At 42.3% G+C, this 26,015-nt stretch overlaps 1 protein-coding gene across 1 annotated transcript in view; it reads left to right on the top strand.

The window, feature by feature from the left end:
• Positions 1-26,015, top strand: part of RUSF1 (RUS family member 1) — a 103,804-nt gene that overhangs the window by 11,949 nt on the left and 65,840 nt on the right. Inside the window, exons 2-3 of the mRNA XM_033945586.1 lie at positions 13,073-13,246; positions 17,684-17,761. Of these exons, the coding sequence (XP_033801477.1) occupies positions 13,073-13,246; positions 17,684-17,761 (252 nt within the window). The remainder of the gene's footprint in view (positions 1-13,072; positions 13,247-17,683; positions 17,762-26,015) is intronic.

The raw sequence follows: 26,015 nt of genomic DNA, 5'->3' as shown, positions 1-26,015 counted from the left end.
ATCGTACTCTTCCCTTAAGAAGTTTTTAGGGATTCCCAAATCGTAATGGGTGAATATTGTTACATACTGTTATTATCCAAAAAATTTCTGATAATCTGTTCTATCTTCTGAACTACCTTAGGATCTTTTAACAGGATATCATTTAATTTCCAGTACCGTATTCATATCTTAGAATGTCCCCATATTAAGTCCACCCATATTGGAGCATGATCTGCCCAGTTAGTTTCCTCTATTTTGGCATCTATTAATTTACCTCCCAGAACTTTATCCAAACAAATCATGTCAATGCGGGAATAAACTTTATGGGGGGAAGAATAGTAAGCATAATATCTACCTAATATACATAGAGACCGCCACCCATCTGATAGATTTAATACTTTTAAAATTTTTTTTATTGTTTCCTATCTTTTTTAGTTCTATCACCTTTATTACTCATAGAATCCCAACGATGATCCAAAACTAAATTAAAATCCCCTTCCTCCAATAATAATCCTTGTTATTCAAAATTATGCTCAAGAGTTATTCAAAAAATTTCCCTTGGTTAATATTATGAGCTTACAAATTCACCAGTCACCTTTTCCCCATTCAACTCCCTTACCTATATGATCCATCTCCCTTCATCATCCTTCCATTCAGCCTTTGTAAGAACTTTCAATTTTTTATCAAATAATATCCCCACCCCTGCTTTTCTCCTTATTAGAAGCCCAAATTCTCACGGGATAGTCTTTAAAATGAATCATACTTTCTTCCATTTTTTGTAAATGTGTTTCTTGTACATAACAAATATCATAATTCAACCTTTTCATCTCCTTTAAAAACAATTGGCATTTTTGAGGTATATTAAATCCATTCACATTTAAAGTTCCCAATGTTATCTTACTTCCATTCATTCTTTCAATAACCTTTTCATTTTATTCTCTTCAACCTTCCTGTCCTTACAGATCTTACAATTTTTTCCCCAGGTCCTCCTTAATTCCCCAACCCCTTCCCTCCTCCCAATCCCCTCCCCCCCCTCCCCCCTCTCCTCCCCCTCTTCCCCTTGCCCCCTTTCTTGCCTTCCTCCAGGACTTCGTGTGATTCTCTCACCCACCTCAACACAACTTACAAATTTAAAGCTTCTCCCCCTCCCTCTCAACAATCTTAATCATTTTCTTCACAATTATATCTAATTATATCCATTACTTCATCTAATTTATCTGATTAAAGAACTTATCATTAACTTATTTTCAATTAACTACTTTATATCATAGTCATTGATATTGCATCAGTCTATCTATCAAACAGAGGCCATCGTGCCTTTAGATTCCTGCCCCAGCTCCAATTGCTGTTCCTCCTGTTGCCTTTTCTTAGATCTAACAGTAGACTCCTGCAAATGATACTTTTCCAATTTTTGTAATGCTGTTGAGCCAGTAGCCAGCCCAGGCAATTCCATGAGGCCCTCCTTATGTAAATAATCTTCCGCTTCAGTCACAGTTATAACTTTCTTATGAGTACCATTGATTGTTATCAAAAGGCCAAATGGAAACAGCCATTTATAACGCAAATTCTTCTGTTTCAAAACTGTAAGAATTTGGCGAAATTCTCTCCTCTTCTGTAAAGTAAATCCTGAAATATCTCAGTTATAAGTCTACCAGCTTACCATGCCCAATTTTCTGGCCTTACGAATCAGTCGCTCTTTATCCATAAAATTGTGCAGGCATACAATTATATCCCGAGACTTTTCAGACATTCTGGAACCTGCCATCCTGTGAGCCCTGTGTATCTTCAACACTCTCAGATGTTAACATATAGGCAAATATTTTGTGCGCCACTTTCACAGCATCTTTATATGCCTCGGTGTCAGGACCCCTCGTATCCGCAAATTCTGCCACTGAGATCTATTCTCCAAATCTTCTATACAATTCACAGTCTTTCAATTGCTTTTGGGTGTCCCCCACCTGGCCGCCTATTGTCTTTAGTATTGTGTCTTGCTCACCAACTCGCCGCTCAGTTTCTTCCACTCGTCCCAGCAAGTCCGCCAAATCCTGCCTTATTTCTTTTACAGCTTCTTTAAGTTTCCCCTTCCCCGCATACACTTCACTCTTTATTTCCAGGGCCAACTGCTGAAGTTCCTCCTTTATGGCCGAAATCGCCGGGTCTCCATGTCTCCTCCGGGGCAGAGACATTCGTTCTGTCTCCTCCTCTGAAGCACTCTCTCCCAACTCACATGGCGTCTCATGGGCAGTTCCCTGTCCACGCTGGAGGCCCCCTTTCTCCTGCCCTCTTTCCTGAAAATGACTCTCCTTAGGCTTTTTTTTCACTGGCATCTTTCTCCCAATTCTCCAAAAATCCCCAAATGCTGCAGCTTTTTTTAAATTTTTTTGCTTAAACTTCGCATGGTGGGGGATTCAGAGCCGCCGAGGTCAGCGCTTCCTCCTCAGCCCATCATCGAGGTTAGTGACGTCACCGGAAGTACCCTCAGAATAGATGTATTTAGGAAGAAACCAGCTCTCTCTTGCTGGCAAAACTCAATGCAGACCCACTGAGCATGTTAGTGTGGTTTTTTTTATCACTGACCACAGCGGCTAAAGCTCCAATGCTCATAGAATTCCTATGAGTGGCAGAACTTTTCAAGCATTATTTTTGTATTTTTATTCATTACAATATATTAATTTAAACAAACTATATGGGGGCAGAGACATTACTTTTAATTTATCCTTTGTATTCCTTACTTTTCTAATATAATACAATCATAGCACTAATAATTCAGAGGACAAGCAGGCTAGCTGGTGTCATCAACTGAGCCCTAATATGGATTTTCTGTTAGAGCTTTCCTTTTCATTGTGCTGACTGGTCTGATAGGTTATGTCACCCTACCATAGATAGAAGCAGGGAAGCTGAATTATTCCTGTGACATCCTGTACAAGAAGTAACAAAGCCTGGAACTTCTCCATATTTATATGCCTCTAGCAAGTTGTGCAAGTTAGAATGGATTAGCAGGAAGTCTTCATATAGGTTTCCAGTAGAAGTGGTTCACACTTATGTGCCTTCTGTTTGTAATGTGGTTTACTTGCAAAATTCAGTCCTACCCATTCCAGACCCTGCTGTGTTTTTGGAACAGAAATGAGGTCTGGGAATTTAAATCTGTTTTCTGCATGGCAGTATGCTGCATTGCTACTTATGTCAGTTCCCATTAGTAAGAAAGATCCAGGAATTGTAAATAGGCAACCTACATTTCTGGGGCACCTTTTACAGGCTACAGGGGTCGGGACCCTTCACCTTCCCTCTCATCTGTGAACTTTTATAGCTCAGTGATTTTTATTGATGAAATTGTAAGGAAACAACACCAAGCAATAAACACGGAACTTTTACCGTCTCTGCCAGTGATAAAAAAAAATCACTAATACAGATTCATAAAAGGGGGGATATGTTTATTTTTGTTCTGTTGCTGTTATATCTGGTATATTGAAATCTGTCAGTTTGGATTCTAAAATCTGATATTTTGCATTTTTATTTTCTAGAACCTTATCCCTTATTTCACATTCCCAGTCATTTTTAGTAACTGTAAATGCATTATTTTTTTTGCATAAGTTCCATTGAATTAGATATTTAAAAGACTGTTTTATATATATAACATTCTCCGAAGACAAGCAGAGCATTGTTTCTCACATTTGGGTAAATCATCTGATGGAGCCCAGTGCAGATACTACCCCAGCTTTAAGAAACCTTTGGCAACATCCCACTAAGCATGTACAAGTGCTTTCCACCCAAAAAGAGTGTACAGGACCAACAATCTTAATTTTTCCAAGGAGCAGATAAATCATATATTGTGAGTTCTCTTTATTGCATCTATTTTTATTTTTTGTACATATTTTTTCTGTATGCATATCCTCAAGCAGGACCAGGGAACCATGATTTACATTGTACCTTACTGACTGAGACAAGTTTGGCTTCCCCTTTTTCTGGAGTTGTCCTCTGAAGAAATTTTGAGGTTGGAGGTTTGGTTTTTTTCCAACCCTCAGTATGTAGAACCAGGGATCTCTTCTTCATCCCAACATCTAGTCCCTGGCTCTTCTTCATCTGCCTGAGGGTGTCTCCAAGATGTGCTGGCTTCCAGGAAAGACTCCACATAGAGGTTTTATGCTTTCAAATGGAGGAGGTTTGGTGTGCCCAAGATCCTATCTCTTGTCCTACACAAAAACTGCTTGAGTATCTCGTACACCTCTCGGAGTCTGGTTTGAAAGCCAATTCTGTAAGGGTCCATCTGTGTGCGATTTATGCTTATCATCACCATGTAGGAGGTAGGCTAATCTCTGTATAGCCTCTAGTTCAGGGGTTCTTAACCTGGGGTCCATGAGGGTCAGATAAAAATTAACATTTAGTTTCACTATATAGCCCGGTACTGTTGATTTTTCTTGCAGATAACAAGAGAGTAGTTGTAGTAGTAGTAGTAGTAGTAAATTAGATTGAAAGTTCTTCTGAGAAGGGACTATCTATTCTATGTTAAAATGTACAGCGCTGCATATGCCTTTCAGTGCTGTAGAAATAATAAATAGTAGTAGATCTGTTTAATTTGCACAAGAGGATTGTATTTCATAATTATAATGATTAGCCATTACTTTTTGCATAAAAAAGGAGTGCTTTTTTAGATTGTTTATAGTTTAATAATACTTTGTGTATGTCATATATGTATGAGATAATCAAATCTTGTTAAATAAAGTACATTATATTCATTGCAAGCAAAGTTGTATTTATGTGAATATTTCTGGGGAAGGAGGTGCATAACTTTCATCAGATTCTTAAAGGAGTCTATGACTCAAAAAAGGTTAAGAATCACTGCTCTAGTTGTTTGCTTCATAAGAGGTTTGATGTTTTCAAAGCCCCATATCAAACCTCTGACTGTCATAGGATCTTGGTGTTGTGCTCACCTAGCCGATGAAAGATCCTTTTGAACCACTTGCTTCTCTGCATTTAACCTAAGTTCCTTCCTAAGATGGCATCGGAGTCCTATCTTAACTAATCAGTTGTTCTTCCAACATTTTTCCCAAAACCTCGCACCCATCCTGGCAAAAATGCACTGCACATCTTGGACTGTGATTTGGGTTATTCTTCCCAATATGCATCACTTTGCATTTGTACACATTAAATTTCATCTGCCACTTGGACACCCAGTCTTCCAATTTCCTAAGGTCTGCCTGCAATGTTTCACAATCCGCATGTGTTTTAACAACTTTGAACAGTTTAGTGTCATCTGCAAATTTAATCACCTCACTCATCATTCCAATTTCCAGATTATTTATAAATAAGTTACATAGCACCGGTCCCAGTACAGATCCCTGCAGAACTCCACTTTTTACTCTTCTCCATTGAGAAAATTGACCATTTAACCCTACCCTCTGTTTTCTATCCGATAACCAATTCCTAATCCACAGCTAAACTTTGCCTCCTATCCCATGACTCTTTAATTTTCTCAGGAGCCTCTCATGAGGAACTTTGTCAAAAGCTTTCTTAAAATCTAGATACACTATATCAACCGGCTCACCTTTATCCAAATGAAGTCAAGCAAATTGGTGAGGCAAAATCTCCCTTGGCTGAACCCATGCTGACTCTGTCACATTAAATCATGTTTGTCTACGTGTTCCACAATTTTGTTTTTTATAATTGTTTCCAACATTTTGCCCAGTACTGAAGTCAGGCTTACTGGTCTGTCATTTCCTGGATATCCCCTGGACCCTTTAAAAAAATCAGTGTAACATTGGCCACCCTCCAATCTTCAGGTGCTAAAGATGATTTTAGCTACAGGTTAAAGATCACTAACAGCAGGTCAACAATTTCATGTTTGAGTTCCTTTAGTACCCTGGGATGTATACTATCCAGTCCAGGTGATTTATCACTTTTTAACTTGTCAATTTGGCTTAGTACATCTTCCAAATTCACAGAGATTTCTTTCAGTTCCTTCACATCATCACCCTTGAAACCATTCCCAGTTCTAGCAGATCTTTTACATCTTCTTCCGTAAAGACCAAAGCAAAGAATTCATTCAGTCTCTCCACTATGGCCTTATTCTCCCTGAGTGCCCCTTTTGCTCCTTGATCATCCAACAGTCCCACGGATTTCCTCACTGGTTTTCTGCTTCTGATGTACCTAAAGAAATTGTTATGAGTTTTTTCCTCTTTGGCAAGTTTCTCTTCATATTCTTTCTTAGCTTTCTTTATCAATGCTTTTGCATCTAACTTGTCAGTGCTTGTTTCTCTTCTTATTTTCTTCATTAGGATTCATTTACCATTCTTTAAAGAATGTTTTATGGGGCTTTAATAGCCTCTTTCACTTCACTTTTTAACCATGCCGGCTCTCGTTTCCTCTTCTTTCCACCTGTGCTAATACGTGGGATACATCTGGTCTGGGCTTCCACGATGGTATTTTTAAATAACATTCATGCCTGATGTACAGTCCTAACCTTTGCAATTGATCCTTTTAGCATCTTTTTAACCATTTTCCTTATTTTATCATTTTGGCCTCTTTAATTTCAAAAGTCCAACAACTTCACTCTTGCAACAAGTTCGCTGTCCTTCTTCAATTTGACCTTTCTGCAGCTTTCGACATTGTCCATCATGACATACTAATCCTCCAACTTTCTGAAATTGGCATAAACTCCACAATCTTAGATTGGTTCTCAAAATTCTTACGTTCCCACTCCTACTTCGTTAACATGAATGGCACCTCATCCTCCCCTTGGAAACCGATTTGTGGAGTTCCTCAGGGTTCACCTCTATCCCCGATTCTTTTCAATGTTTATATGTCCTCCCTGAAACTCCTCCAACTATCCCCCTTGGAGACACTTTACACCTACGCCGACGACATCCTCATCCTCCTCGAGACTGACTCTAACCTCACCAACCTCTCTGATAACATCTCTTCTTGTATAACGAATCTCCAATCCTGGGCTCTCACCGTTCAAATGAAACTAAATGAGACCAAAACAAAACTACTTTGGCTCGGCCCAAAATTAGATCAGCTGCCCATCCTCATCCCACTATCCTCTGCCACCAAACTGCAGCTTGAGCACTCAAGCAAAGTTCTGGGAATCATCATTGACTCTACACTGTCCTTCAACAATCACTTCAACTCCTTAGTAAAAAAAATGCTTTTTCAAACTTCTCTTGTTAAGGAAAGTCAGATCTTGCTTCCACCAACAACACTTTGCTGTCCTCGTCCAATCCATTATTCTATTCAGACTGGATTACTGCAACTCCATCTACTTAAGCCTAACAAAGAAAAGTCTTCTCAGACTGCAGCGGATTCAGAATACCGCGGCTAAACTAATCTTCGCAAAAAGCAAATTCGACCACGTCTCCCCACTTCTGTCTAAGCTTCACTGGCTCCCAGTTATCCTCAGGGTTAACTACAAATGCACCTGTCTAGTCTTCAAGTCTCTTCAGGGCATCCTTCCTCCCCTTTTTCCACTTTCTTGGCTCTCCTCGAATCCTAACTCCACCAGATCCACTCAAAAATTCAAACTATCCTTCCCCTCTTTAAAAGGCATATCCCATACAGGCAAACTTGGAACATCCCTCCTCTTCAGGATCACCGAGCTGTGGAACAGCTTTACTGCCCCTCTTCGGAGTTCGACCTCCCTCCAGCGCTTCAGAAAACATTTGAAAATTTGGCTTTTCTCTAAAATGTAACTACTCCCTCCCTCTCCACTATACTGTCCCCTCTTTCTTTCCTTTTTACTAAGCCCTTCTTCTTTCCATTGGAGTTCCTTTCTTTATTAATTCCTGTAAACCGTGTCGAGCTTCACTTCTGTGGAGATGATGCATTATACAAACTTAAGGTTTAGTTTAGTTTAGTCTGCCTTTTGAAAATTAAATGCCTCTACAGCAGATTTCTTTTGCAGTGTCACTCCTAGTATCAGCTCAAATTTGATCATGTTATGATCACTGTTTCTGAGCGGACCCAACACAGTTAACTCCCGATGCTTTGCATTCCACTAAGGACCAAATCTAAAATAGCTCCCCCTCTTATCAGTTCCTGGACCAGTTGCTCCAAGAAGCAGTCATTTATGATGTCTATGAATTTTACATCCCTAGCACTCCCTGATGTAACATTAAACCTGTCAATGTTGATGTAATTGAAATCACCCTTTATAATACTGTTGCCTAATTCTCCAGCTTTCCTGATTCTGAAAACATTTCTTCATCTGTCTGCTCATTTTGTTCTGGAGGACAGTAGTATAACCCTACCTTTATAGTCCTTCTCTTCACGCATGGAATTTCTATCCATATGGATTCCACACTGCTATCTATGTCATGCAGAATGTTTATTTTATTTGATTCAATTCCCTCTTTAACATGTAGCGCAACCCCACCTCCAATTTGATCTACTCTATCCTTGTGATATAATTTGTACCCAGGTAATACAGTGTCCCATTGATTGTCCTCCTTCCACCAGGTCTCTGAGATGCCTATTATATCTACCTCATCATTCAGTGCTATATACTCTAACTCTCCTATTTTATTTTTTTAGGCTTCCAGCATTTGTATACAGACATTTCAAATTGTGTTTTTGTCTTGCAACTACAGACTGCTGAGAAGACAGGGAAAATTTGGGTCACTCACTCTGCCTTCCTCTTAAACCCTCCTTTCTTTCACCATTATTGAAACCTCTCTACTGGGACTCCCTAAATATCCAGTTTCAGTAGTATCCTTCAAGGATTCCTCACACCAAACCATCAGCTCCTGGGCGACTGTTGGCTTTCCCCCGCATCTCATAGAAACATAGAAAATGACGGCAGAAAAGCCCCATAGCCCATTGAGTCTGCCTACTCCCTAACTACCCTCCTAGAGATCACCCTCTGACGGTAACACCTTTACACTACCCTTGTAGAAATCCGACGTGGGCATCCCACTTATACTTAAAATCAAGCATGCTGTTGGCCGCGATCACCTGCTCTGGGAGCTTGTTCCAATGGTCAACCACTCTTTCTGTGAAGAAATACTTCCTGGTGTCGCCATGAAATCTCCCGCCCCTGATTTTCAGTGGATGCCCTCTTGTGGCCGAGAGTCCTTTAAGAGAGAAAATATCTTCCTCCACTTCGACACGGCCAGTGATATACTTAAATGTCTCAATCATATCTCCCCTCTCCCTACGTTCTTCGAGAGAGTATAACCGCAATTTGTTCAGCCTTTCCTTGTATGAGAGGTCTTTGAGCCCCTAGACCATCCTGGTGGCCATTCGCTGAACCGACTCAACTCTCAGCACATCCTTATGGTAATGTGGCCTCCAGAATTGTACACTACTCCAGATGAGGTCTCACCATGCCCTCTAAGATGCCTCACTGCCCTATTAGCATGTCTATGTGGCTAGTCCATTAAGATGCTGGTTCCTCTAACGTCCAAATGGGCTTGATTTGAACGTTTTGAACTTGGATGTTTTTGTATTCGAAAATGGCCAAAAAAGTTAGGTATGACCCCCCCAAAATTTGAGTGTGTAGCGGTTTTGAAAATTGACTTTTCCCTGCTCTGACTTTGGATGTCTTGCTTAGTCAATCTTTTGCCTTCAAGCTGGTAGAGATGTGGAATAGACTTCCTGACTCTTAGCTATAACAATTTCGTAAAGCCGTGAAAACTCTGCTGTTTACACAAAATTGAAATGGCTTAACTATAGTATCAAAAAATTTACGTTAATCCAGCTTTTTTTCTTTTATGCTCTCTTTCTTATGTATTCTAATCTTAATTACATGTGAATCGAGTTGAGCTCCGTTGGTAGATGACCCGGTATATAAATTGAAGATTAGTTTAGAAACATCCAAAGTTGGACTTAGACGTTCTGTTGAAAATGCCTCTCCACCTTTGATCCTAATAGGCTTGGAGTTGCTCTTTTCCGAAAGAACGATATCCACTCGGCTAGCGGACTGTATCTCCTTTGTGTATACTCAGGCTGGGTTGATGCTGCAAGGTCATGTAACAGCTCACATTGTACGGACTATGGCTGCCTCAGTAGCTCATTTTCACTCTGCTTCAATTGAGGATATCTGCATAGCAACTATTTGGTCCTCAGTCCATACATTTACCTCTCACTATTGTTTAGAGCAGCGGTGTTAAACACGCGGGCCGCGGGCCGCATATGGCTCTCCAGGTTTTATTTGCGGCCCGCAGTCTGGACGCGATCAACAGCATTTCTCTTCCCCTTTCCCTTCCTTTTGGAGCAGCAGCGTTTCTGGCCGGCTCGTTCCGTTCAAAGCCGCGGGTTGGCGGCTTCTTGCGCTATCCACTCCTGCATCGGAAGCCTCTCTGACATTACAACATCAGATAGTCTTCAGACGCAGGCATGGATCTTGCAAGGAGCCGCTACCCGTGGCTTTGAATGGAACCAGCCGGCCAGACATGCTGCTGCTCCACAAGGAAGAGAATGGAAGGGAAGGGAAAAGAGAAATGCTTCTGCTACATAGGAAAGGGGGACCCTAGGGAAATGCTGCTGCTGCTGCTGTACAGGGAGAGGGAGGGAAAGGGGAAGAGAAATGCCTCTCCTGCACAGGAAAGGGGGAAGGGAAATGCTGCTTCTGTTGCTGCTGCACCCAATTGGGGAAAGAGAGGGAAGGAAGGAGAAGTGAGAGGAGAGGAACAAGAGAAGAAGCCAAGTTCATGGGAGGGAGGGAAGGAAAGGAGATATCAGACCATGGAGGGGGAGGGAGAGATGCCAGGGCATGGGGGAAGGGAAGGAGACAGATGCCAGACCAGGGGAAAGGAAGGAAGGAGGGAGGGAGAGAAAAGAAGGAAAGAGATGCCAGACCATGGAAATAGGACGGAAGAAGAGAGAGATAGGAAGGGAAGGTAAGACATGGAAACGTAGATTTTGAAAAGAAAGCAGAAAAATTGAACATTAAGTTAATGCCAAAGATGGATGCAAGGCAGAAAGTGAAGACGGAGAGAAAAACAGTCAAAGGACAAGAAGGCCCTGGAAACATAGTTGAAAGCACAGAAAAATAAAGTCACCAGCCAACAAAGGTAGGGAAAATGATTTTATTTTCAATATAGTGATTGAAATGTGCCAGTTTTGAGAAAGAAAAGATATTAAACTTTAAATATGAGGGCTGCAGAAAAAATAGACTACTTGGAGGGCCGCAGAAAAAATAGTTAATGTCTTATTAAAGAAATGACAATTTTGCATGAGGCAAAACTCTTTTTACATTTGTTTATTTTTTATTTTTTTTAATTCTTTATTCATTTTAAAACTTACATCAAGTGCACAGTAAGTATCAAACAATTATAATACACCATCACTTGAAAAATCTTCAATATCATACACCAAGAAAGATTTAACCACCACCCCCTTCCTGTTAAAGGAAAGTTTTATAAACCATAAAGAATTTTACCTCTTGCAAAATTGTCATTTCTTTAATAAGACATTAAGTATTTTTTCTGCGGCCCTCCAAGTACCTACAAATCCAAAATGTGGCCCCGCAAAGGGTTTGAGTTTGAGACCACTGGTTTAGAGCATAACTCCAGGAGAGACAATTTGGACAAGCAGTTCTGCAGAATACGTTCTCTACTTAAAGCCAACTCTCCCCCCACCTCTGTTGGATTTTGCCTAGATCCTGAATATTCAATATTTAACCTCTTCCAGAGACATAATCCTGATATCTTAGGAATCCCACGTGAGAATATTCTCTGAAAACTGCTATTTCTTGCTGGCCTCATTGGTCTGAGAGAGGCAAGCAAGAAGTTTCATAATACATTTTAGCTAAGTGGATCTTATATTTTGAATGGATTGAAGTGTGTTTATATTTATGGAGCTATGATTTGATTCACAGTGACACATTTTGCTTATGCACAGAGACACTGAAATAATTTTGTTGACGTTTTCAAATAAAGAGAAGAGAGATTTATTGTAATGTAACGTTTTGGTTTTGCCGTCAAGAGCTTGTTTATTGCTCTTAATATAGCACTTGTGGAGCAGCTTAGTCTGCCATGTTACTGAACTTATCTCTCTCTTTATATTTGATTGTTTATTGGGTCTCTGTATGCTTATGGTTATAAGGAGCTTTGTTATTTTACGATTTAATGTATTCTCTTTTGGGAATTTTTTGGTGTTCAGAATATGGCAGATAGATGTAAGGATTTACACCAGGTTCAGTTGGTGTAAATCCTCACACTTAAAAGATAGGCAGGGATCCTGGGATTAGGCACTATTCTATAAATGGTGCTTAACTCGGAATACCATTTATACAATAGTGTTTAGGGCTCATTTTTTTAGCACCAATTTTTTCATCGCCATATATAGAATTTAGTTCAATATGATCAAATCAGATTTATTATATGTTCCACTGTTAAATAATTACATATTTTGGCCCGGATTCTGTCTGGGACGGGCGTCCTATACAGAATCTGGCCTATACCTGCCCAATCTAAGCCCAATTCTGTAACCAACGTCCCTGTTACAGATGCTGGTTACAGAACCGGGTTACTTTAGACGCGGTCGCTATACTTAATCGCAGCAAGGGATCTCCCTGCTGTGATTAGTATAGCGGCCGCAGCTGCGGCCGCCATTCTCCCCCCCTCCCCCCTAAACGCAGCAGGAGAGTGCCCAACCCCTCCTGCCGGTAGGCCCCCACCGTTTCCCGAAGATCGCCAGCAGGAGGGTGCCCAATCCATCCTGCCAGACCCCCCCAACGCATCCCCCCATCCCCGAACCCCCATAATGAAATGCCCCAACCCCCCTCTTTGGATCCCCCCCCCCAAAAAAAAAACCCATCCCCCTCCCCGGAACCCTCCCAGGCTCACCTAGCATGTTGGCTGGCCGGATGGGTCCTTACACCGGCTGACTGGCAGGCCTGCCTCCATCCAAATGAGGTGGGCCTGCCCCTCCCTTCCCCAACCCACAGGAGCTTAGGGCCTGATTGGCCCAAGCGCCTAAGGCCCCTCGGCCTGCTTTGCTCTACAACAAACCCTATTGCTAGAAATTGCATCTTTTAAACCAGTGTTATACTCAGCATGAAACAAATCAAAGATTATTTTAGATAGATAAAGTAAGTATGGAGGTTTTGGAGCTGGAGTATGGCTTCTCTGACTCTGACTTATGGATTTTTCATTAGCTGCTTCCTAGAAGAGGTGGAGGAAAGATAACAAGCAGCATGACTCGGCTTCTCTGTTCAGAACATTATGGATCCAGCTTGACCCGAAGATATATTCAAAGGGAGGATGGACATCTAGCCTGCATCTCGGAGCAGAGGAAGGGTAGCTGCCACTCTCTCTGTCTTTTATTCACAGTGAGTAATATAGTGAAAGTGATGGGATTTGTTGGAGGCAAACTCTGGCTGATAGGTCGAGCTCCTTCTTTTCAAGTTTCTCTTTAAGCAGGCCCTGAAACCAGAAGCATAATTATTAAAAAGGTGTAAGTTTTCACTCATAATTTACAAATTAAATAATTTTGGCTCCAACTTTTATTTATTTATTTGATTTTATATCCTGTCCTCTCAGAAGAGCTCAGAACGGGTTACAAGTTTACATACATAATAAAGTGTATTTATACAAAGTGATGGCAGACATGACATTGTCCAACAAAGATGGCAAAAAAACATAGTAAACAAAGCATGGTAAAAACATAATATGATACCATGGTATGGTGAGACATAGCATGACGAGCATAGTATGACAAACATAGTATTATTAGCATGGCTAACCTAGCATGACATTACAGTATGACGTGTAACATGATAGAACCTATTGCGGTAGACGTGAAACAGCAAACATTGTGTAACAGACTTAGAGGAGCATTTTTGATAGGACGTATAATCTGAGGTTGGACGTTTTGGACAAGATGTCCACAAACCCAGAAGAAAAAATGTCCATGTTAAAGCTGCCAGACATCTTTCTTTTATTTTTGAAAATGACCTAGGTATAAGTTTTGGTCCTTAGGATGTTTACCTTTTTTGGCCATTTTCAAAAATAAAAACAACCACATGAAAAACGCATAAAAGCAAGTTTTGTAGACATACCCAACTACCTTGTCCGATCACAGTAGGGGAATCCCCATTAGCTAAGTCAGTTTCGAGGATTCCTGCCAGCTCAGCTGATGGAGATTCCCCCTGCCAGGATCAGCTGGAATCCATCACCCCGACATCCCCAGAGCCCCCCAACATTCCTGGATCCCCCCACATCACCTGACACCACCTAACATGAGGCAACACCCCAATCACCTGACACCCCCAACATCAGGCAACACCTCGCACACACATATCACCTGACACCACACGACATGAGGCAACACTCTCCCACATCACCTGACACCACCTGACATGGGCAACGCTATCCACCCACATCCCTGTGTCTTCCGATGCAAAATCGGTAGGAGGGAATCCTACTCCCCCTCCTGATGATTTTGCATCGGAAAGTATGGAGGTGTCAGGTGAAGTGGGGGGCGGTGTTGCCTCATGTCGGATGGTGTGGGGGGATGTTGCCTCATGTTGGGGGTGTCAGGTGATGTGGGGTGTGTTGCCTCAAGTCAGGTGATGTGGGAGGGGGGTTAAGTGATGTGGGGGGAAGGGGTGTAGGGCTCCAGCTGATCCTAGAAGGGGGAATCCTTATTAGCTGAGCCGGCAGGAATCCCCAAAACCGGCTCAGCAGATGACAAGCCCTCAATGTGCTGGTTTTTCCCCCCATTTCTGGGCGGTGGGAGAGGGTCATGACCACTGGGGGAGTAAGGGGGATAGGGTCATGCCTTAAACCCTCCAGTGGTCTTCTTGTCAGTTTGGTCACCTTTGGGGCACTTAGACCTGTTTTACTTTGGTCTAAGTTCTGGCGTGTAAGTTCCACCTAGGATGTCCTGGAAAAGCTTTGAGTATTGCTTCAACATGTCCAGGTGGAAGCCCACATGATTCCCACACATAACACACCTCCCAACATGCCCCTTTGAGCTCTGAATGCATAGCAGCTTAGGAGTGCTACTGAACGTCCAGAAAGTTTGTTTTGATTATCGGCATTTGGACGTTCCTGCTATTAGGAAAGCCAAGTGCCGAGATAGGGCAAGATTTTGAATGTTTTAGATTATGCCCTTCAAAGCATGAGAAATCATAGCATGGTAGACATAGTACATAGAAAAATGATGGCAGATAAAGGCCAAATGGCCCATCTAGTCTGCCCATCCGCAGTAACCATTATCGCTTTCTCTCTCTGAGAGATCCCACGTGCCTATTCCAGGCCCTCTTGAATTCAGACACAGTCTCTGTTTTCACCTCCTCTTCTAGGAGACTGTTCCACACATCTACCACCCTTTCTGTAAAAAAGTATTTCCTCAAATTAATTCCTCCACACCAAAAGGTGTTCACATCCTAAGGTGGTGTTGGAGTTCTATCTTAATCAGACAGTTGTTCTACCAAATTCTTCCCAAAATCTTTGCCTATTCTGACGAAAGTGTATTGCACACCTTGGCCTGCACACAAGCCTTGGCCTTTCTGCTGTGAATTAAAGCCCGTAGACTGTCCACTAAGCTTTTTTGTTTCATTTGATCCAAACAGGATGGGGGTAGCCATTGGCAAATGTACATTATCTAGTTGGCTGGCAGACTGCATCTCCTTCAATTATGTCCAGGCTGGGCTAACATTTGAGGGTTATGTCACTGTTCATAACATTAGAGCTATGGCTGTGTCAGAAGCCCACTTGAGGTCAGCCTCCATTGAGGAGATTTGCAAAGCCTACAACGTGGTTATCAGACCACACATTCATATCACATTATTACCTTGAAAGTGGTAGTGTGCTACTTGGAGCAAATTTTGGGACATTATATTCCTTGGGCTTGCAATTGGATAGATATGAGGCATTTTGCCTTTGAAATCACAATTATTATCTCTTTCTAAGAAAGTCATGGCTTTTGGGCAAAATGGTTATCCTTGGTGAATGGGTCAGTAGTAATGCCCTCTCTTTTTGGGTGTGGCATAATTGTCTTCATGCACTTATGTTGCTAGAGCAAAAATGGGCAAACAGTCATTCAGTTCAGGAGAAATCACCAGCAAAGTCTTGCTCTTAATTCATTTTGATTGAATCCTTTAAGTGGGGGGTTTAGTACTGCATATGCCACAGATGTCAGGATTAGGGGTATTTTTAAAAGGGGAGGAGGGACAGGGTAGGCTTAATTGTGAAGTTTCATTGTTTGTTCACTTCTGAAAATTAGTGTGAAAATATTCCCTGGTTGGTTTGCTCCTGAGGTGAAATGCTGGAAGTAGATAAGAGACAACTTGTCTAACATGTTATGTTAATCTTATATCCTGCTGAATCCTCATAAATTAGAGTTCTCGGCAGGTTACAAGCAATACAGTAATACATAGCTTTCTGTATCAGATTAAACACGTTATATAATGTTATATGTATTACATATATTTATCAACAGGCATCATATATCATTGATATCTCAAAGTTCATTAGGTGTGAGATTGATCAGGGATCATTGGATAAAAATTAATAGGAACATGGGTTGGAAGGGGGATTTTCACCTATACAGGAGATCACATGTTCATTGGTAATTCCACTGTGATTATATACAAATATATTTTATTTTTTGCATCTTGGTTATATTGGAGACTTAAATCTTAATTTTAAAAAACTCTTAAACTTTAATGCCTTGAACAACCTCTCTGACCTGACAGTTGATTTGATCAGACAGTCATGCAGAATTTGTTTGGAGTCTAGAATCAAACACCATTCTCCTAGGCTCACTTTTAAAATTCTGTTCCAGGCTACATCTATACAACGATTTATTCTTTAGTTCAGGATGATTGATGTCTAACTGGTCTTGTCATTGCAAGTTTCTGTTGTCCATTGTTTGTTGTTTTTGGTGGGCTTGGTACAGTAGCTCTTAGAAATGTTGTCCTGGTTGTCCTTGGAGAAAGCAAAATTAGTCACCTGTAGCAGGTGTTCACCAATGGCATCAGGATATGTATTCTCACATACCCTCTCTCCTCTCCTAGGAGTTGTATTCCTTTAACTATGTCATTGTACTGTTAGTCCCTTGCTTTCATGCTGGGCAGGAAGGTTCTTGCACATGTGTGGTGGAATGCTGCCAAACGCTCTTTAAAGAGAGCGTATGCTGAGTAGCATTTACTTCTGGGCTCCATCAGATGACATCACCCATATGTGAGAATATGTGTCCTGCTGTCCTTAGAGAACACCTGCTACAGTTGAGTATCTCAGGCTCAGCTTTACCACTGGGGCATATAATCAACTGAAGCTCTGCAGGACTCTGAGCTTCTCTGGATCAATGCAAACAAGTGTGCTGAAATATGGGAAGTTAAGAGAGAGTGTAGTGGATGGCTTGAGTTTTCTTTTCAGTCAGATTCTGACCCTTAGGAAACAACTGCAATGTGCATTATGTTCAGGAGACTGTGGCAGCACTTATCAGTGATTTATTTTGTTCTCCATGTATGTGTGCAAAGACTTGGGCCCTCTTCTGTCAAACTATGATAGCAGTTTTTAGCGCAGGAAGCCGCACTGAACGGCCCACTCTGCTCCCGATGCTCGGGAGTAGCGTGGGCCATTCAGCATGGCTCCCCGTGCTAAAAACTGCTATCGCAGTTTGATAGAAGAGGGCCTTTGTGTCCCCAAGACACTTTTGCCCATATTATTTATAACAGAAGCTTGGAGAGAGCAACAGATGAATTGTCCTCTTCCAGGTTTAATGGTGACTCTTATTTTTCACTCTTTTATGTTTGTAGTCCGTGTTTCTACCTCAGGGTTATCCAGAGAGTGTCAGTGAAGACTACCTTACTTATCAAATCTGGGATACACTGCAGGTAAGAGCAAAGCTAGAGAGTGACTTAGATAACAAAAATTACATATATATATATATATATATTTATTTTTTTTTAGAAAATAACTTGCAGTTTTGTACTGTTTAAATTTGCTACCACATACTAATAAAAATTATTAAAAAAGAAAATAACTTGGCATTGGAGTTATTTAACAAGATATGACCTCATATAAAAAAGACAGTAGAAGCAGTATGGTCAGGGGATGGTGCACTACTTTACTAATGAAAGGGTGATCAGCAGTACTGGATAAATATTTTAAATACTAACCATGAGAACAACAGAAGAGGCTAGAGAGATGTCTATTCCAACTCAGTTACATTTATTAACAACAAATGTCCTTGATCGAAAAGATAATATATAGTCCCAAGATTAGGAATCCCAGGAAAGTCCTGACTAGGATCCAAGTTTCAGCTAAAAAAATTGCCTTCTTTAGGGGACAACAATTGAACTAAAATGTAGTAGGACAGAAAACTATACATCAATGCAAATCATTAAAAACAATATGTTAATCATTTAAATAATAAACCCCCTCTTTTCCTAAGGCGTGCTAGCCGATTTAGCGCGCGCTAATGGATGCGTTAGCATTTTGCGCTAAATTGGCTAGCGCGCCTTAGTAAAAAGGACCCCAAAGTGAGGACATATGCATATAATCAAATGAATATGCATGAAAATACTAAACCATATACAGTAAAACCTTGGTTTGTGAGCATAATTCATTCCGAAAACATGCTTGTAATCCAAAACACTCGAATATCAAAGCAAATTTCCCCATAAGAAATAATGGAAACTCCACAACCCCAAAACTTTTTTTTTTTTTTAATTTCCATTATTGTTTTTATACCATTTTAAAACTCAAATAGAAAAACCTAAAACATTTTTTTATCTTAATATCCATGATACATGCTATGGCTGACAGAGCAACTTGAAACACAAAAACATGAAATAAACATAGAGGATCCTTATGTAGACAAAAAAAGTGGAATCAAGTAAAGCAAAACTTAATTGACTTTCTAGCTGGAATGAGCTTTGACAATAGCTCCACAGATGGGCAAAAAAGCCCAATACCAGGCAGACTTCTTGAGTCTGGGGCTTGTAATTAACAAAGTCAGATCAGGAGCAAGGCTGGAGTATTTTCAGAGCAACTCCAGTATTGTAGAAATCCTAAAAAACAGGCTGGGTGGTGGATCTCAAGGACTGGATTTGAGAACCCCTGCACCTGATAGTCAAGTTGCATAGCATTCTGCATGGTTACACAACCATCAAAACGACAAAATAAATTTCTGTATTTCAAGTAACATTACATGGCATTATGTCCATGTACAAGGATTCTTCAAACTTTCTTTCACAGCACTGCACCAGCCCAAAAGTAATGAATGTGTAACCAAGAGATGCAATTGTCCACGGCAGCCATGAAGGCCGCTTTCCGCTAAGCTGGCCTCACTCTTCGCTCTGCACTTCCCTCCCAGTTCGCTCGGCTGCTGCTCCCGGGGCTCTATGTCTTCAGACTCGGTGCCGCTCCCACTGTCCTCCGTGGCCCGTCACCCCCACTTCTTCAGCGCCTCGCGGTGCGAGTATCAGCAACAGCAGGAGCTAGAGCAGTGGACGCAGGAGCAGAGGCAGCGGGAGCAGGACCAGCAGATCATCTCCGAGCGCCAGCACCAAGCCAAGGACACAACCCCAAAACTTTAATACAAAATACTGTATGTACTTGTATTGCAAGACCTTGCTTGTTTAGAACAGTCACTACACTCTTGCAGTGTCAGAGAAAGAGTGAGAGAGAGAGAAGAACTATCGGCTCAGTTGTGATGATGTGATGTGTATATACTGTATGTACTTGTATTGCAAGACCTTGCTTATATATCAAGTTAAAATTTAATAAAATGTTTTGCTTGTCTTGCAAAACACTTGCATACCAAGTTACTTGCAATCCAAGGTTTTACTGTATATATAATGGAATCAAAACAAGCATAAAACATAAACAAGAAAGTAAATGGCAGGTGGACAATCAATTATGACAAATTAAATTGCCTTTGAAAATCATCATAAAGTCTAACCCCCTCTTTTACAAAGGCGTGCTAGCCGGTTTAGCGTGCACTAAAATGGCTAGCGCACCTTAGTAAAAGGACCCCTAACTCTATCATTCAGTCTAGGAAACAAAATATGAATATGAAATACATATGAACTGAATAGTTTTGGACCAGCATGGTCAACATGGAATATAAAAAAATATAAATGGTTAAAAACAATATATTAATTGTAAAATGGAAGATATGGGAATGTAATATGCAAAAAACTAATAAAATTTATGTATAGGAATAAAATTAAAACAGGCATAAAATATTTAAACAATCTTTTAAAAAAACCTTTTAAAAAGAAGAGAAAATGAGCAAACTGGATGATCATACATAAAAAGTACTATTGGGGAGGTGGTGAGGTCACTGTCCTGGATGGTTGGCTGAACGCAGATCAAACACGAAAACAAAGGTACTCAATTTTCGGGGCACAGACTTCGCACGCATGGGAGATTTTGTCCATCAGACGGTGCAGGACCAAGCGGAGACCGATGATGTAGAAGCTAAGTGGTTAACACTAAAATCAACCATACATGAAGCAACTAGCCGCTTCATAAAATCAGTAAATAAACAACAAAGAAACAATAAACCCCAATGGTTCACCGCGGAGATCTCGCACCTCATTAAGGAGAAGAAAAAAGCGTTTCTCTCCTACAAGCGCACGGAGAAAAGAGAGGCAAAGGTAGAATATAGGACCAGGTCTACAGCGGTCAAAATGGCAGTTAGGGAGGCAAAACTTCGAGTGGAAGAAATTCTGGCAAAAAACATTAAAAAGGGGGACAAATCCTTCTTCAGGTATATTAGTGACAGAAAAAGGAACACAGGCAGGATAGTACGCCTTAGAAGACCGGACGGAAGTTACGTGGAAGCAGATTCTGATAAAGCCGAGCTACTGAATGAATACTTCTGCTCAGTCTTCACCTGTGAGGCACCGGGACACGGTCCGCAGTTGAAGGCAACACAAAGCACAGAAGACCCGTTTCAGAATTTTGAGTTCACACCAGGTGAAGTTTACAGTGAACTGACAAGACTCAAGGTGAACAAAGCCATGGGACCAGACAATTTGCACCCGAGTGCTCAGAGAATTGAGCGATGTCCTGGCGAAACCGTTGGCTGAGCTATTCAATCTCTCCCTAAGTAAGGGGAAAGTTCCCCTGGACTGGAAATTAGCTAATGTCGTTCCTCTGCATAAAAAGGGTTGCAGGGCAGAGGCTGCGAATTATAGACCGGTGAGTCTCACATCAATAGTGTGCAAACTCATGGAAACATTAATTAAAAGCAAATTGGACACGATCTTGAATGAAGGGAATCTTCGGGATCCCAGTCAGCATGGATTCACCAAGGGTTGGTCCTGCCAATCCAATCTCATCAGCTTCTTTGATTGGGTAACAAGAAAGTTGGACTTGGGAGAGTCTTTGGACGTCGTGTACCTGGACTTCAGTAAAGCTTTTGACAGTGTCCCACACCGCAGGCTGCTAAGCAAGATGGAATCGATGGGGTTAGGAGAGACACTAACTGCATGGGTCAATGATTGGCTGAGTGGCAGACTTCAGAGGGTGGTGGTTAATGGTACCCTCTCTAAAACATCGGAGGTGACCAGTGGAGTGCCGCAGGGCTCGGTCCTGGGTCCACTCCTTTTCAACATATTCATAGGGGATCTGACTCAAGGGCTTCAAGGTAAAATAACACTATTCGCCGATGATGCCAAACTATGTAATATAGTAAGTGAATGCAGTTTACAGAATTATATAGCGCAGGACTTGCTTACATTGGAAAGTTGGTCCTCAACCTGGCAGCTAGGCTTCAATGCTAAGAAATGTAAGGAAGCGGAAATCCATGCAGGACGTACTTCTTGAATGGAGAAACTTTAACTAGGACTTCAGCAGAACGAGATTTAGGAGTAGTCATCAGTGCAGACATGAAAACTGCCAATCAAGTGGAGAAGGCTTCATCTAAGGCAAAGCAGATATTGGGTTGTATCAATAGAAGTTTCGTCAGCCGAAAGCCTGAAGTCATAATAATGCCATTGTACAGGGCCATGGTGAGACCTCATCTGGAGTACTGTGTGCAATTCTGGAGGCCACATTACAGTAAAGATGTGCGCAGAATTGAATCGGTTCAACGGACGGCCACCAGGATGATCTCGGGGCTCAAGGGTCTCTCATACGAAGAGAGACTGAACAAATTGCAGCTCTACACTCTCGAGGAACATAGGGAGAGGGGAGACATGATCGAAACATTTAAATACCTCACGGGACGTGTCGAAGTGGAAGATGATATTTTCTTTCTCAAGGGACCCTCGGCCACAAGAGGGCACCCGCTCAAACTCAGGGGCGGAAAATTTCATGGCGACACCAGAAAGTATTTCTTCACAGAGAGAGTGGTTGATCATTGGAACAAGCTTCCAGTGCAGGTGATCGAGGCAGACAGCGTGCCAGACTTTAAGAATAAATGGGATACCCATGTGGGATCCCTACGAGGGTCAAGTTAAGGAAATTGGGTCATTAGGGCATAGACAGGGGGTGGGTAAGCAGAGTGGGCAGACTTGATGGGCTGTAGCCCTTTTCTGCCGTCATCTTCTATGTTTCTATGTTTCTCTGCATGTTCTGGCCTTAATTTAGCTCTTTCACTCTCTAGAATGTATATAATTTGCGCAAAAAAGAAGCGTGGATGTAAGACACCTTTGCAGATCACGTTTGTAAAGTTTGGATCGCCTCAACCACCCGTAAAGCTCTGAAAGATTTTGCTTTCATGCCTAGCAGCTCAGGAGCCTGCAAGATGATGGCGCAAGGCGAGCAGCGTGCACCCTCCCCAGGTTTGGAGCCAATGATAGAAATGAAAGATCTCCTGCATGAAATCAAAGCTGATATAAAATCGTTGCAGGCCGAGCTCTCCACATTAGCTGCTGATCTCCTGGGCGAGATTGTGGAACTTGGGCACCGGGTCAGGGAGATGGAAGAGCACCTGGATGAACACCAGGACCAGCTTCAAGAATTTGATATACATATAAAAGACCTTCATACGCAGCAAACATACATGTTAGATAAGCTGGAGGACTTGGAGAATTGGGGACATCGCTCAAATCTTCGAGTGCTTGGTGTCCTCGAACTGGCCGAATATGTCAACTGTGAGTGGGTGGTCCAGAAGGTGGCTAGTATGTTACACTCCACCGATACCTCTTCAGTTTCTCCTGATACTATTGACATTGAAAGAGCACATCAAGCCCTCACAGCACCCCGTGGAAATCGGCTGAGAGATATAATTGCCTGTTTTTCCAATTTCAAAACCAAGGAGCTCAACTTAATCTCAAGTGGGATACCTTTGAGATTGAATTGTATCAAGACCTAGCATCTGTGACGTTTCGGAGGAGAGTGGAGATGAAACCAGTGTTGCTTTACCTACAGGACAGAAATGTGAAGTATCGGTGGCGACATCCTTTTGCACTAATGGAGGGAAAACTGCAGACGGTGCGGTCCCTAGAAGAAGCGGCCCAACTTTTTTCTAAGGAACAATTTCTTTAGGGGGTGGCTCCAGCAAAAGGGCCTGCCCCATCTTCAGTTTCATGGCCACCCCGGCATTGTTGTCAGAGAGTGGGCTGCACCGGGGGCACACTAACTAGGCAGTTCCCGGGGGCTGCCACACATCCTGTACCTCTGATATGAGGTGGAGTATTCAGAACGGGGTGTGGATTTGAGTTTGAAAACAGTTTTCCAGCTGGTGTCTTGGCACCTTCCAGACATTATAAGGGTGGCCAGGGAGTGTTGGACTGTTGGCTTTTTTTTTGTTTTGGGTCCGGAGGCTAATATTCAGATTCAGTGGTCCCCAACCCTGTCTGGAGGCCACCAGACCAATCGGGTTTTCATAGTAGCCCTAATGAATATGCATGGAGCAGATTTGCATGCCTTTCACTTCCATTATATGCAAATCTCTCTCATGCATATTCATTAGGGCTAGCCTGAAAACCCGACTGGCCTGGTGGTCCTCCAGGACAGGGTTGGGAACCACTGTTCTGATTGATTGCTTAGATTGGATAAGTGTTTGTGTTACTGTTTGGATGATTACTATTATGTAGGGCCTGAGCATGTGGAGAGCCCTTCCTCCTGAAATCCAGGTGAGTCAGGGGAAGGAAGGTCTACCTGAGGCTGAGAGATGGGAGGGGAGAGCCAGATTGGGTGGAGGGGGGGGATAAATTACAAGGTAACTACAGGGATCAGCACCAGTGGGGCAGGGGGGCCTTTCTTCTATCCTGGGAGCCTATTAGGAACATTGGGGATCTGATAGCTTTATTATTGCAGCTATATGGTATCTGTAATTCATGGGTACAATGTCTGAGCTGAGGCTTTTATGGATGAATGCTAGAGGGCTTAATGTTGGGCCTAAGAGGCATATGTTGTTTCAAAGCCCATATTGCTTTTGTTCAAGAAACCCATTTTTGTACCCCGTCACAAATATGTTTTGAGACATCCCAGATTTCTGGAGATCTATTTGGCCTCCAATAAAGGGAATAAAAAAATCTAGAGAAGTTAGTATTATTATCGCAAAAGGAGTACAGGTAGACTGCAAAAAAGTGATTTGGGGGCCATTGGTTTACTTTGGCTATTGTATATGCACCCAACGAAAATCAGGGGGCGTGTCTTTTATCCAGAGGAATTTGGAAGGAACTTTATTAATGGGTGGGGATTGGAAAACAATTTTTAACTTTGATTTCTTTTATATCATGAACCCTCATTGCAATTTAAAATCAATGGGTTTTTTTTGTCAGAGCCCATGACATTGTTGAGGCGTACCAGACAGAAATGTCCCTGTTACTATTTGCCATAGTGAAAGAAACTCTGGCTTGCTTGATTCGTGTGAATCTTGATATTCAGGGCTTATGGGTACATGATAAGTCCTTTAGCACCTGGCCCAATCAGACCCTAAGGCCCGACATTCGGGCGATGCCGGGCCTGCTGGATGGACAGACTTGGGACCCATCCATCCGGCCTACTTTTTCCAGGTACAGGGGGGGTGTCAGGGTGAGGGGGAGTGGGGTCAGTGGGTGGAGGGCGATTGGGAGTTCGGGGGGGGGGTCGGTCGTGGGGGGGTCATGGGCAGGAAGGCCTGGGATCCTTCCTGCCCATATCTTAGTGGGGTGGGGGATGGGTGGGTCTTTGGGCAGGAGGGGTTGGGCTCCCTCCTGCCCGGATCGTATCGGGAGGGGGTCTTCGGGCATGAGGGGTTGGGCTCCCTCCTGCCCGATCCGTTCGGGGGGGGGCCTGGGATCCCTCCTGCCCAATCCGATCGGGGGGGATGGAGGGTGGATCGCGGCAGGAGAGATTAGCTATCTCTCATGCTACGAAAGCCGATCACCCCTCTACCCGAACTGCCACAAACCGTGCAGGAATGATTGGGCATCTTTCTTGCCACGGGTCGTGGCAGTTCGGGTAGAGGGGTGATCGGCTATCGCAGCAGGAGAGATAGCCAATCTCTCCTGTCGCGATTGCTGCAGTGGTGGGTAGGCAGGTTGCCGGGATCACTGAGCTGATCACAGCAGCCGTGATCAGCTCAGCGGCCCCTTTTTTGGCACTTATACCTGTTTTGACTTGGTCTAAGTCAAAACGTATAAGTGCCGATTATGTAACCTGTCTAAACTTTTGGTTATACCTGCTGTACGACTATGTCTAGGTCAGCCCACCTCCCTCCCTTTCCCATCCTCTAAAAACGCCTCTTTTTGCTCTATGCATTTAGAGACAGGGGAAAGGCCTAAGCTGGTTATAAATACATCTAAAACAGTGGTCTCAAATTCAAACTCTTTGCAGGGCCACATTTTGGATTTGTAGGTACTTAGAGGGCCTCAGAAAAAAATAGTTAATGTCTTATTAAAGAAATGATAATTTTGCATGAGGTAAAACTCTTTATAGTTCATAAATCTTTCCTGTTGGCTAAGTCTTAATAATAATATTGTAATTTATAGCTAAAGAGACATATGATCAAGAAACTGTTTTATTTTACTTTTGTGATTATGATAAACAAACCGAGGGGCTCAAAATAGTACCTGGCAAGCCACATGTGGCCTCCGGGCCGCAAGTTTGAGACCACTGGTCTAAAATCAGCTTTGGTTATGGGTACTTAGACGATCAGGCTTTTTGATCGTCCAAGTACCCATTTAGGCCTCTTTTTAGATG

This window comes from Geotrypetes seraphini, chromosome 5 (assembly GCF_902459505.1).
Source record: "Geotrypetes seraphini chromosome 5, aGeoSer1.1, whole genome shotgun sequence".
Classification (NCBI taxonomy): Eukaryota; Metazoa; Chordata; class Amphibia; order Gymnophiona; family Dermophiidae; genus Geotrypetes; species Geotrypetes seraphini.
This window is presented reverse-complemented; position numbering and strand designations above follow the sequence as displayed.